Source organism: Stegodyphus dumicola, chromosome 3 (genome assembly GCF_044657685.1).
Source record: "Stegodyphus dumicola isolate Sdum_Otavi_A_Nest chromosome 3, ASM4465768v1".
Classification (NCBI taxonomy): Eukaryota; Metazoa; Arthropoda; class Arachnida; order Araneae; family Eresidae; genus Stegodyphus; species Stegodyphus dumicola.
Genome location: NC_140770.1, coordinates 37,916,901 through 37,931,346, shown reverse-complemented (window position 1 = coordinate 37,931,346; position 14,446 = coordinate 37,916,901). Strand labels below are relative to the sequence as shown.

General features: G+C 31.8%; 1 protein-coding gene across 4 annotated transcripts in view; it reads right to left on the bottom strand.

The window, feature by feature from the left end:
* The window catches only part of Pino (protein pinocchio), a 188,018-nt gene that overhangs the window by 1,898 nt on the left and 171,674 nt on the right, over positions 1 to 14,446 (bottom strand). For 3 of the 4 annotated variants that reach the window (XM_085812771.1, XM_085812772.1, XM_085812774.1), the window contains exons 2-3: positions 9,952 to 10,138; positions 7,572 to 7,701 (exon numbers count right to left, since the gene is read on the bottom strand). In XM_085812771.1, the coding sequence (XP_085668897.1) occupies positions 7,572 to 7,701; positions 9,952 to 10,138 (317 nt within the window). Of the gene's footprint in view, positions 1 to 7,571; positions 7,702 to 9,951; positions 10,139 to 12,188; positions 12,335 to 14,446 lie in introns of those variants that run through there. The other variant, XM_085812773.1, reaches the window with a different exon arrangement.

Sequence of the window (14,446 nt, the reverse complement as noted above, 5' to 3'; positions counted from 1 at the left end):
CAATAATAAATATTTCATTCTTAGTGAATTCCCTCCATGAAATGATGACAAAGTACCATTTATGATTTTGATAATAAGCTCTAAATGGTAAATTATGTAAAATGTTTATTTTAAATCTGGTATGAATAAGACTGGTCACAAAGAAAATATTCAGTGCTTCATGTTTTATTGAGAAAGGAATATTTTTGATATTTTACATGTGAAAGACTCACAGTCCAGAAAAGGAAGTGAGAGTCTAATTTCAATTATATGGTTACTAAACAATTAAATACTTTTACAATTTTATCCATTCTGAAAGTGATTTTTCAAAACTCTTATACTGCACGTTGGAAATGGGCAATATGATATGGGGAATATTGGCAATATGAAATGGGAAATATTTCACAATTCATACTGTACGTTAGAAATGGGCAATCTTCTTAAGTTAACAGGTTACTTTTGTAATAATCCTGGACTTTGAGATAGTAACAGCATTACTCAGAGAAAACATATTTTAAAATGTCCCTATCAGTGTTTCAAGGAGCAGGATAAAATGATGCAGATATTGAAGATAAATTTGACTGGACTTGAACAATAACATATATAAATTATCAAGTTTATGGACAAATAATTATATTTGCCCACTACACATTCAAAACCTATATTCGCCTATACAATATTAATAGTCAAAAGACTGATATTAAAGATCCATGGTAAAAAAGCAAGGACCTGAAGTTTTTCATGACAACATAATGAGCAAATGGAGCAGAAATATGTGCAAGCACTTACAAGAAAGTAAACAGATACACTGCAATTTCAGACTTATGTTGTAAATATTATAATGGTAAAATGTATCTGCCATTGCAATTTGCATGAAAAGTTTATATATTTCAATCCAATGTAAAGTGCCTAATCTCAGCTTTTATAAGAAGCATAGCTCATACCCATTCATAAAAATTTTCTTAAAATAATGTTCTGATTTTATGGTTTAAAATCTTGACCTAATGATCTGTATACTTACACATATACATATATACAGTACAAAGTCTAAAATCTGAGCCTCTGGATCACCAGCAATACCTTCAAGAATTTTTTTGATATGCTTTATACATGTGCATTTAATAATTTTTTCCCCATAATAAAACGTGGAGAATCCTAATTCTTAGTTTTAGTTCAGCTATGAAATCCCAATTGAAGAAATAATTTATTAGCATAAATCTGTGATGAATAACTCCATCCCGGCTGGGCACACAGCATAAAGCTTGGGACATATCTCCACTGAAATATCATTGATTTTACACTTATGAAATAACTTATATCCCAGGTTATTTTTTCCTTTCATCACTTACTGGAAGAAATAACTCTCCCAGTGATGCCTAAACATTTTTTTTTAATATTGGTAATAATATCAAACAGCACGGTAACTTTTATGTGGACATTATGCTTGGTAATGTTTACAGATTTAAGGGAAATGTTGAGCATGTTGACTACAAATTTAACAAATTTCATTGTGTATGCAAGAAAAATTTTGTAAATGACACTCATAGGCCAAAAGATTTAATTTTGTGCTGTTTGAATTAATAACTGCTTTGTTGTTAAGATAAGTATATGTGGAAATTATTCGGAACTCAGATAAGCCTTAAGCATATGCTGTTGCATATGCAGGAATGAGCTGTAAGTATAATAAACAACTAATGCAATTTTGGCCTAACTTCCTCTGTGTGATAGAAGCAAGAGAAAATTTAGCAAACAACACATCTCTAGTCACCAATAATAGGATACACTGCCAATAGTGTATAACAGACACTAACTAAGCTTTATGATGATAGCTGCAAATTTGAAGGTTTTCCAATTTTGCAAACAAACGTGAAATTTTTCAATTAATGACACTTACGAAAGAAATGTGGAGAAGTGGTAATAAATGAAGATGGTATAATAAGTTTTTCCATTACAATGACAATGCTCCAATCAAACCAATTAATGAACAGCAAAATCTGTAATATAGTTCCAAATGCATAAAGTACTGCTACCAATAATGAATAAAGTGACAGGTAACCAAAAACAAAAAAATTTCAACTGACAATTTGTTGAGAATTCTCCACACAGCAATTGTAAAATTTGAACATTAGAGTTTGTAACTGAACAAGAAATTGTCTAATTCAGAAGTCAAACAACAAAAATCAGCGTTATACCTACAAAATTTTCACAGGACTAGTTTCGATGGTTTTACCGAACCATCATCTTCAGCTGCAAAACCGCAAATGAACAAGATAGGAAATAATGATTAGATAAGATAAGAAAGCCTGGACAAGAATAAGCAAGTGGCGCCATCTGTTGGCGAAACCAGAACTAAAACATAATTTCTCTAAAAGCGGAAGGCAAATTTGGATTGGAATTAGGATCGTTAACTAGAACAGAAAGATTTTTATGAATGTGAAATGCCTCTAGAAAATCCAGTTCTCCAATGGAAGATGTTTTTTGAATAATTTTGGCAGCAGAAAAATTGAAAGAGTGATTTTCGGACCAACAATGTTGAGCAACAGAAGACTTCTGTGGTTCCTTTTTTCTAACATATGCCTCATGTTCTTTGACGCGAAATTTTAAGGCTCTCTTAGTTTGGCCAATGTAAATTAAACCACACTGGCAAGGAATCCTATAAATACCCCAGGAATTCATATCCGGAATGGGGTCTTTGTGTATAGAAGTTGGAATTTTATTGATGGGAGAATAAACCCAAAAGTTAAATTTCTGCAAAATATGTGCAACTTTATAGCTAATTGATGGAAAGAAGGAAATGACAACAGAATTTTTATAATCTCCTAAAATAAGAGTGTGGCTTTTAGTGTGTTGAGATGAGAATTTTTTAACTGCTTGATTAATAATGTTGGGTGAAAAGCCCCTGTCAATAGCTATTGCTTTTAAATAATTTAGTTCTTCATCAAGGGCTAGTTTGGAGGAGCAAACTTGAAGAGCACGGAAAACATAGGAATAAAATGAAGCTAACTTTTGTTTAGTCGGATGACATGATTTAAAGTGTGGTGGAAGGCAAACCGATGAAGGTTTACGGTAAACTGTAGTACTGAAGTTGGATGTGTTACGTGTGACCAGAATGTCGAGAAACGGAAGAGAATTGCAAGTCTCAAGTTCAAAAGTGAACTGAATAGCAGGATCAATAGAATTCATTGTTGAAAGAACTTTATTTAAATCATCTTTATTACCTTCAAACAGGGTAAAAGTATCGTCTACGTAGCGGAACCATGCCGGGAAGTTTAAAGTTTCAAACAATTTTGATTCATAATAATGCATGTAGATATCAGCCAGGATGGGACTGAGGGGGCTTCCCATGGCTAATCCCTCAGTTTGCTTGTAATATTTATTTTGGAAAACAAAATGTGTTTGTTTCAAACAGAGTTGAGTGAGAGAAATTAGCTCATCAATTTCGATGCAAGAGAAATGAAATTCGCGAAGTCTGGTTTCTAGACATCTTAATGCACCCTCCACTGGGACATTGGTGAATAATGATTTTACATCAAAAGAAACCATGAGTAAATTACTAGGAGAAATGTTTTTAACCTTTTTTACAAACTCTATTGAATTTTTTATGGTGTAAATGTTATTGTCTAATAGAGTGGAAAATCTAGAAACTAAATATTTAGCTAAAGGATACGAGGCAGTACCTAAATTTGATACAATAGGGCGGAAAGGAATACCACTTTTATGAATTTTGGGAAGAGCATATAATCTGGCACAATTCGCAACAGATGGGATAAGCGAATGTTTTAAGTTGCTTGAAATGATTTGCGAAGATTTGATCGCAGTTTTTATTTTGGATAAGTCCGAAGGTGAAGGATCTTTTGGGATCGGATTATATGGTCCTTCGTTTAGGAGTTTAGTGACACCATCGATGTAAGTGTTCTTATCCATGACGACTATCTGGCCACCTTTGTCGGCCTTTGAAATGATAATGTCCGGGTTAGAATGAATTTCGCGCATTGTAGCTCTTTCTCTCGCAGTTAGATTTGGTTTCAAAGGTTTATTATTGAATTTCACATTATGAGCAATAAGATGCCTAATCATTTCTTTCTGTGAATCTGAAACTTTACTGAACTTGAAAGTTTTTTCGATAGGAGCCAAAATCTTTGGAATCGAAGGTGTACAGGTTTGTGAGAAGTTAAAATTATATTTTAGAATTCTCTCTTGTTCTTCTGAAAGACTAACATTAGAAATATTAACTATTGGCTTGATGTTTACAATGGGAAGATTTTTTGAACTACTTGAACTGGAAGACTGTAAAAGAAGTAATTTTAAGGCTTTTGATGTAAAATCATTATTCACCAATGTCCCAGTGGAGGGTGCATTAAGATGTCTAGAAACCAGACTTCGCGAATTTCATTTCTCTTGCATCGAAATTGATGAGCTAATTTCTCTCACTCAACTCTGTTTGAAACAAACACATTTTGTTTTCCAAAATAAATATTACAAGCAAACTGAGGGATTAGCCATGGGAAGCCCCCTCAGTCCCATCCTGGCTGATATCTACATGCATTATTATGAATCAAAATTGTTTGAAACTTTAAACTTCCCGGCATGGTTCCGCTACGTAGACGATACTTTTACCCTGTTTGAAGGTAATAAAGATGATTTAAATAAAGTTCTTTCAACAATGAATTCTATTGATCCTGCTATTCAGTTCACTTTTGAACTTGAGACTTGCAATTCTCTTCCGTTTCTCGACATTCTGGTCACACGTAACACATCCAACTTCAGTACTACAGTTTACCGTAAACCTTCATCGGTTTGCCTTCCACCACACTTTAAATCATGTCATCCGACTAAACAAAAGTTAGCTTCATTTTATTGCTATGTTTTCCGTGCTCTTCAAGTTTGCTCCTCCAAACTAGCCCTTGATGAAGAACTAAATTATTTAAAAGCAATAGCTATTGACAGGGGCTTTTCACCCAACATTATTAATCAAGCAGTTAAAAAATTCTCATCTCAACACACTAAAAGCCACACTCTTATTTTAGGAGATTATAAAAATTCTGTTGTCATTCCCTTCTTTCCATCAATTAGCTATAAAGTTGCACATATTTTGCAGAAATTTAACTTTCGGGTTGTTTATTCTCCCATCAATAAAATTCCAACTTCTATACTCAAGGACCCCATTCCGGATATGAATTTCTGGGGTATTTATAGGATTCCTTGCCAGTGTGGTTTAATTTACATTGGCCAAACTAAGAGAGCCTTAAAATTTCGCGTCAAAGAACATGAGGCATATGTTAGAAAAAAGGAAACACAGAGGTCTTCTGTTGCTCAACATTGTTGGTTCGAAAATCACACTTTCAATTTTTCTGCTGCCAAAATTATTCAAAAAACATCTTCCATTGGAGAACTGGATTTTCTAGAGGCATTTCACATTCATAAAAATCTTTCTGTTCTAGTTAACGATCCTAATTCCAATCCAAATTTGCCTTCGGCTTTTAGAGAAATTATGTTTTAGTTCTGGTTTCGCCAACAGATGGCGCCACTTGCTTATTCTTGTCCAGGCTTTCTTATCTTATCTAATCATTATTTCCTATCTTGTTCATTTGCGGTTTTGCAGCTGAAGATGATGGTTCGGTAAAACCATCGAAACTAGTCCTGTGAAAATTTTGTAGGTATAACGCTGATTTTTGTTGTTTGACTTCTGAATTAGTATTTATTCGGCGTGTTATTGTGTCTTAAGAAATTGTCTGTCTACGGAATTAAAGAGAAAGTATTAGCACAAAAAAGGCAACTTAACCAACTTGCACTAAAAGCAATGTTTAATGAAACAAATAAATATGAAGCTTTTTTTAAAATTGTGATTCCCTTAAGGTCATAAATGCTTCATTATTTTATATCGGGTTTTAATTAAAGTTTCCCACTACCGCAAATATCATTTGCGTAAACAGTTCATGCCGTGTTTAATCACATTTTGTCAATCAATTTGTGACATTTGAAAAAAATCCTTGCTTTAGAATACGGTTATGAAATTTGTAAAAAAAAATCATCAAGTATCTTTAAGTACAAGGCGTCTGAAATTGAATTATCATCCTATCAGATTAGAACTTCCATTTATTTTCAGTTCTGTTACAAAAAGTCAATTACAGTATGTCACCAAATCATGTGTACAGCTTTAAGTACTAATGTTGTACGATATGATACTGTGAAGGTTTAGTACCGAAAGTTCAAAAACAAGGACTAAGACATTCAAGAAGCAGAGCACTCTGGCTGTCCTACTGATGTTGATGAGGCTGCTTGCAAGATCTTGTGGAAGAAGATTAGTATGCAACCACTCGAGAGCTCTATGGAGTTAGACGTTAGTGCCATGTCCATTAATCGCTATGCTTCGCATAAACTTGATGTAAAAGTTTAATCGCTTGGAGCCGACTCTGATAAGGACAGACGTGTTACAGCCTGCACTAATCTGCTTGAATATCAACGCAAAGACAAAGTTTTGGACCGGATCATCACTCGTGATGAAAAGATTTAATTCAACAATACAGGCCGAAAAGGAGGTTGCTCAGCGCCCGATGAGCCATCAGCAGCATTGCAAAGTGCAATTTGACTAACAAAAAAATCATGCTTTGTATCTAGTGGGATTGCCATGGTATTATCCACAAAGAGTATCTGGGAAAAGGTAAAACTCTCGACAAATATGGTGTTCAGAGAGATGCTAGTCAGTGTTGACACTGCTATCAAGGAAAAACATTGAACTGAGTTCTGGTGCAAAAAGGTAATGTTTCATCAAGATAATACAAGACTACATGTGTCTGCATTCACCAGCTGAACTATATATAGACTCAAATGGGATCTTTTGCCACATCCACTATATAGCCCCGACATCGCTCCTGCAGACTTCTTTTTCACATTCTACATCTTGCTAGTGCTATCTTCCATTCTGCACAGGACATCCAAAATGATGTTGATCTGTTTTTGAACTTCTCCCCTGAAACTCCACCGCGTTTCTGGGGAGAAGACTTAGAAAAACTACCAAAACTTGGCAGAAAATCAGATTTGGGTGGTGACTGGTACCCACCCTAAACAGACCACTTTCCCCGTGTTTTCCCCCCTAACTTTAAGAAAGTTTTTTAGCAAAAACATGTCATCTTACTAGATTTAAACTGATGGTCTAATATCTGGAATCACTCACATCCCGATAAGTACGGATTTCAAATTTTGTATTGTATACATAAAATGGAAGTAAGCTGTAACAGTTACTCTAAATGTAACTGAAAAGCCTTTCATATAAATGGCAAGACATGACTGTCTATTAGTTACAAAAAAATATTCTCTTTCTCTTTAGCTTTATTTTTTAGCAAAAAAAATATTCTCTTTTGTATACGTTTAATTTTCTTGCAATATTTTGATGAAAACTTATGTCCTTATATAACACACTATCTAATTTTTTTTTTAGTCAACCGAACATGTATTCAAGCCTAAAACTGTGTGTATTGGTACATATGGCCACCTGTATTTTCCAGTTGCAACACATTTTACATTAAATTTTCAATACATTCACACTAATCTCTTAACAAAGCACAATAATATATAAAATGATTGACACTTACTGATTCTACGTCTCTCCGCCATATACTCCCACATTGTCCATTACATTCTGGACATGGTCTGCACATGGCATAGCCCCCACATTCACTACAATCTAAACTAATATGATCATCATACCAACTCACTCCACAGCTGTAAAAAAAAAAATTACATTTAAGTATACCAAATTAGTATATTAAACAACTGCAACCAATAAATTTTATTTGATAAATACTGTTTTCTTTTTGTTACTTCAGTATTTGTTTTTAATTCAGTATCAAGCATTCAAGTATGTAAAACTTTTTATATTGTTTTCTCTTAACCGAAATCAATATCAGCTTTTCAATAGTTTTCTTATTACTCAAGTATGCATTTAAATGTTTTTTTAAATGTAAAACTGAAAAATACATTTTAAAACTATAAAGCAAGGTTTTATTATGCACTGAAATAAATGTGTATTAACATGAAAACCCAAATATTTCGATAAATAATATACATTACAAAGTCTTTAATCCGGAATGATCTATAATCCGGACCTCAAAGCTACAAACTTTCTGTGAATACTTTTACGCATGCACGTTTAATGTATAAAGAACGGTTAAATTGGCTAAAATTACCTAATTATCTATTTCAGTTAATATTGCAGATTGCATTGTTCCTTAATCTTCTAATTGGATCCGGTTTATTATTTTTTGCAGACTGTTAGAGCAATTTTATAAAAAGTAAGCTTGAACTTTCGATTATGTCAAAAAGAGTTTCCGATTCTGGAGCTGTAAAAGGATCTACAAAGCAAAAGCACGTTTCTATGTCCATCAAACAAAAAGTGGAATTACTGCAAGAAATGGATAAAGGCATGAAGAAAGTGACAGAGAGGTTAGTGAAAACAAAAAAATTTCGATTGACGAGTTAAGTCAGTATTCTCGGCACAGCAATTACAGGACTTGAACAGCGGAACTTTGTAACTGAACAAGAAATTATGTCTGTTTATAGAATTAAAGAGAAAGTATTAGCACACAAAGCGAAGCAACTTAAACAACTTGCATTGAAAGAAATGTTTAATAAAGTAAACAAATATTAAGCTTTTTTTTGTAAATTTTGATACCCTTTAGATCATAATTGTTCTTTATTTCATAAATTATGGTTTCATATTTTTAATTTTATAATTTCTGCATGCCATCTTACGAGATTTAAATTGATGATCTATAATCCCGAAAAATCCCTAATCCAGAATCGCCTAAGACCCGACGAAGTCCGGATTAAAAACTTTGTACTGTATTACAAAAATTTATAATAAATTATTTAAAATCTAACAACATATCTAGAATTATAACAATAGCCATATACATAAATACTTTATTATTTTATTTATATTAATTTTTTGAGCGACACTACCTCATATCTAACTACAAGGTACTTTACTTCACCACTATACTGTAAAATATTTTGTTTATGTATTTACTCAAAATGTGTTATTAATTCATGACTCAAGACATATGCAATCATCAGTTCCAATATCTGCTCAACAAATCTCCAAGCCCAAGAATTTAAAAGAAATAAAAATCAAGAATTTGTCAATATATTGGTTATAACTTTTACTGCACAGCACTGGAACTGGAATTTGAAATAAATATGTCTTAAATTTTGTGGGTGACTCAATTCTATTCAAGTAATTTTTTTTTTTTTTTTTCCTACAAAATTTGATATGCAATTTTTCCGCATTATCTTTCCAATTTTGAAAGACATTTTACATGGCAGTAGTAAACAAGCATGTTTGTAATTACAATAAAAGTGATAAATATTACAACTCAGTTCGCAAGATGTTTGGAAATGTTGCTATTCCTATTACACATGAAATCAATATTTTTGTTATTTATAATTTAATAATTTTGAATGAATCAAAGTCAAAATAAAGTCAGACTATGACATGAAAGTTATGATATTTTAAAATATGCATTTAATGAAATTTAGATCGCTAGTAATAATCAGATGCTTTTTAATAACTAGATGCTTTACAGTAAATTTAATACTGCTAGAGGAAAGATAAATTCAGTAAAGTTTTTTGTACATGCAAGATACTCTATGTTCAAACATTCATTTAAAATTAAAAGTTGACAGCATTTTTAACAAAGATGCAATGCATGGGAGCAATATCTTTATGTGTTAAACATATTCTGAAGATTATAGCTAACACAAGATTAATGATACCTGGAAAGATTATGGTACACAATTTAAACATTAATTTTAATAGCTCATTCTTTGGTTGACACTTCAGGATTTTACACAATTATTAATAACCTTAAACAGTATGAAACACATGTATAAAATTTCATTAAAATGTATTTGCGTCTAATATACATTTATATTTCAAAAGTCAAAGGAATATGCAGAAGAAAAAATATTTACTTAGAACAGGAATAATACTGTCTTTTAAGACCTTCAAGTGTTAACATATCTGAAGTATCATGTTGCAGATTATCATTTTCAAATTCTAAATTCTCTTTTTTCTCTTCACTTGAGCAGTCTACCACCTGCTGGAGAGACTCACTCTTTTCATTCATGTATGAAAAATGCATTATGTTCAGTTTGGAATCTAGAAAAGAAATAAAGCTATATAAATATATGTACACAGAAAACTGTTTTAAACATATTGTTTCAAACAAGATAATATAGGTATTTGACTTCTATGTGAAAACTGAAGAAAATAGAAAAGCAATTTCAAATAACTGAAAATTTAACTTTAATAAAAAATAAATAAAAGTTATAATAATTTCAGTTAATATAGATCTGTAGTTTAACATACAATTTATATTTCAACATGTCAAAATCCGAAGAATCGGATTAAAATCAAATCAAAGAATAATCAAAGATTCCGTAACAAAATACATTAAGTCTCTGAAAATCGTGATTATGAACATAAGCACGCTTTGACAAGTTTCCTTGCATAGATTTCATTTAGTATTAAAAAAAATAAAGTTAATTTATAAATTAGATGCCAAACTTTATATTTTAATTATAATACACTAAAATGTTTCCTCCCCCCATTAGCTTTCAATATTATTTCATTCATATAATATATTAACTATGAAAATTAATGTATTTCAATATGCAAATAGAAAATCAAATATTTTAAATAGTTTAATAATAAATGTTATTTCAATTGTGATTCAAATCATAATGCACAACAAAACATTTCCAAATTTCTAAGGTTTGGTTTAAAGATTATGACAAAGCAGACTAGGGATATCTGCCTACAGGGAAGGGTGTCTTCAAGAAGGACTTCAAGAAAAACTTTCTCGTATACAGGTCACATGAGGAAAATCACAAAAACTCCCATGACATCAGGATATTGACCTAGAATATAACCCAGGTCAAAACTACCAATGTTTAGAGACTTTAACCACTCAGTCGCTAGTGGACCCTCTAATTACAATTACAACAAACTTTTTTAATAATAAATAATGCTCAGAAGACATTTTTAATAATGAAATAAAATTTAAAAACTTCAAATAATATTCATTACAAATTACACATGACAATTTTGAATTACAGAGATACTCAATTTAAAGTGCTTATTACATTCATAAAACACTCAAAATTAAAAAAATTCAAATTCAGCCCTGAAGTAGCTTTAAACCAGAGCTATAATTATTTGAAAAATTAGGAGGACATTTTTGATAATCTTAGATAAAGTAAGATTAAACATGCAAATAGGACAAATTAAATCAATGAAATGAAAGGCATCGACTGACTGATACAGTTTCTATTTTACTGAAATATATAAATTCGTCAATTTTACTTTTTATTCATTACTTTTATGCCTAATCCCAACATTTTTTTTTTTTTAAACAAAATATATTTGAGAAATTATGATGGATACCTGTATTTCTACGAAATTCTGAAAAATACTATTTACACTCTCAGAACCTACCTTTGCTACCTCAGTTTGAGAAATTTTATCTAGTTCAAGCCTCAAACAAGATGAGTTTGGGTATTTTATTCACTACTGGTCATTAATATTTTTTAATCAATGTACATTTAATTATAAATTATTTTATTTTTATTTATCTTTCCCAACAGCCTTACAAAGGGAGTCAGCACTTATAATTTTTTAAATTGTAATTAATTGCCTTGGTTTAAACCAGTTAATTACAAGATTTCTATTAAAATCTGGCCATAACATCCAAGAAACTCAAGTACAAGCCAATTTAGATTCCACACCTTCTCATTCAATATTAATTCAAATAACTAATATTCAACAGAAAAATTTAAAAATTCCAATGCTTTTCAGACAAGATCTTATTATACCAAGTTTAACTATTCATAGCATGATAAATAAAAAGTAAATGACAAAATTAAAATTACAAAATTAACAGAATATAGGGAAATATTTTGCTTACTCTATGCACAAATTTATTTATACACGAAAGAAATCTCTTTTCAATGCTTAAGTGTTCACGTTTTGTTTTTTTTAAAGCTTTTCAGTTAAAGTGGCTAATGCATCAACAGAAATTTGATTTATTTTAGTCAGTTTGTGAACGCAGCAGCATTTGAATCAAAAGCAATCACATAGCCTGCTTTTAATTAATCAACAAAATATTGTACAATTATCAGAAGTTTGGAGAATAAAGTATTTTACTTACTATGCACCATGATATAAGTCAAATTTTCTACGAATTTCAATTGTTTACAGAACGCTCTTTGAAGGTACGATAACCTCTGCTGACAGCGGCACTCGCATAAATTGCTACAGTTCAAGGAATGGATCGTCGCGTCTTTCAACCCAACGACAACAGCAGTCAAAAACTGCGCCTACGCTACGCATGCGTAAATTGTTTGACTGGGCTATGATTGTGGAGAAAAACGTTTACTACTGGTTCATTTACTCGTAGACATACGTGGCTTATTCACAAATAATGAGGCTGAGCACTGCAGCTAATTTCAAAACATATTTTTGAAGATAATTATCATGGCATTCTTTACCGCGTATCTGGAATTTCGAATATTGATCCACATCCAATAGTAAAAATAGTTCTCATTCAATTAGAAGAATAAAGTCATTTGAATTGACATCCATCGCCAGTTTGAATATAGCCATAAAAGAGAATGCGTAATTGAAAGTGAAAGAATGAATTTATATTATTACGAAGGACCCTATGGTTATCTGCCTAAAGGAGATGTTTTCGTGGAGAATTTTTTTAAAAAGAAATTGGTGTCACACTTGGAAAAAACTACACAAATATCCATGCATCCAGCACGAGTGCTGGGTGCTTTGAACCTCAGATGAACAATCAGAGTCCAGCGATCTTAACCACTGGGACGCTGGTAAGCTTGATAGTGGACTTTTTCGGAAGAGCTTTAACATTTTTCATTCAAAGACTTTTAAAAATTGTATCCATTATGTAATTAATACTGGAGCGATTCGGTTTCTTTTAACAGAATATGTCCCTGTTCTAAAAAGATCATTTGGAAAGCTATCCTTTATCAGTGCGTAAACTTTCGTCATGAATCCATGCAGGGCCTGGTTATCTATCACCTAGGAGTACAATCGTCAACGGCCTCAAATCATCTTAAAACATATAGTTTGTTTTTCCTTTGTGAAAATACGGAAAGTTTTCAAAGAACTCCTTAAAAAGGTTTGGTTTGGTTTATTTAATTATGGCAAAGCACACTAGGGCTATCTGCCTAAGGGGAGGGATGCCTTCGTAGAGGACTTTCTAAGGGAAACTGGCTCGTATACACGTTACACATGGGGAAAACCACGAAAACGCCCATGCAGCCAGCCCGTTCGCGGGATTCGAACCTCGGACCGAACGACCAGTGTTCAGAGACTTTGCCGCTCTGCCACTAGTGGGCCCCCTCCCTAAAAAGATTCATGTGCCTAGAATTCTGAAGTGTTTACACCTGTTCTGAACTCTTGACATTTTCTGGTATTTCAAGTCAAATCATTCTTGGCAGAAGCAGAACAATTTGACAAATCTACAGAAAGTCTAACGGCTTCGAAAGTAAACGAATAGTTATGTCTTATCCAGTCTTGGATTATAATCGCTCAATACAGTGGTTTCAAAATAGCGGCCCCTAATAGACTGCGGCCTATAAATCAATTTTTTTCTAATTTAATTAGCATTATTATGGCAAGAATTTGAAAAAAGATTAAAGATTAATGATTTTTGGCCTGATTTTACATTTTCAGAGCCATTAAAAATGAAATAATGCTCAAAATTTACAAAGAGCTAATTAATTTACACTGATATAAGTCTTATTCTAAGATTAGATGCGGATTTGATGGACTTTTTTTTTTCGCATCTGTCAAAAAATTATCAGCTATGAGTTTTTGCAATAAGAATAATCGCTTTTTTGATGTCTTTTCTGTAGTTGAAAATTTATAAGAAAAAACGATCTGTTTCGCCCAACGAGCATCTATAATTTGTGATGTTTTCTAGAAATTTTTCTTCGAGGCCACTAAAGTTATCAAAATTGAAATGCAATGAAGTTGTAGATGAAAAAATGAAGTTGTAGATTTAGAAATAAAGAAGCTTATAACTATTTACATGCAAATATGCATACACAGAAAAACATGTATTTGCATATTTCATTACCTTTTATATATATGTATTTTATATGCATCAAGGAAAAATTAAAAGATAACATGTTGTCACTATTTATTCTCAAGATTTGTATCGCTTGGAAAGCTGTTACAGGTTTTTTTTTTTAGTTAAAATTTATTTAATAGTTAATGCTAGATTAATACTCATTAGAATTACTTGAAATAAATGTCAAATCTAAAAATTTAATATTTAGCTATCAATATCTTTTATTAAATGTAAGCAACAGAAATTTCCTGCAGATGACCAACCTCTGTATTTCAGACAGGAAACGCCTTTGACACACGCAATATTAA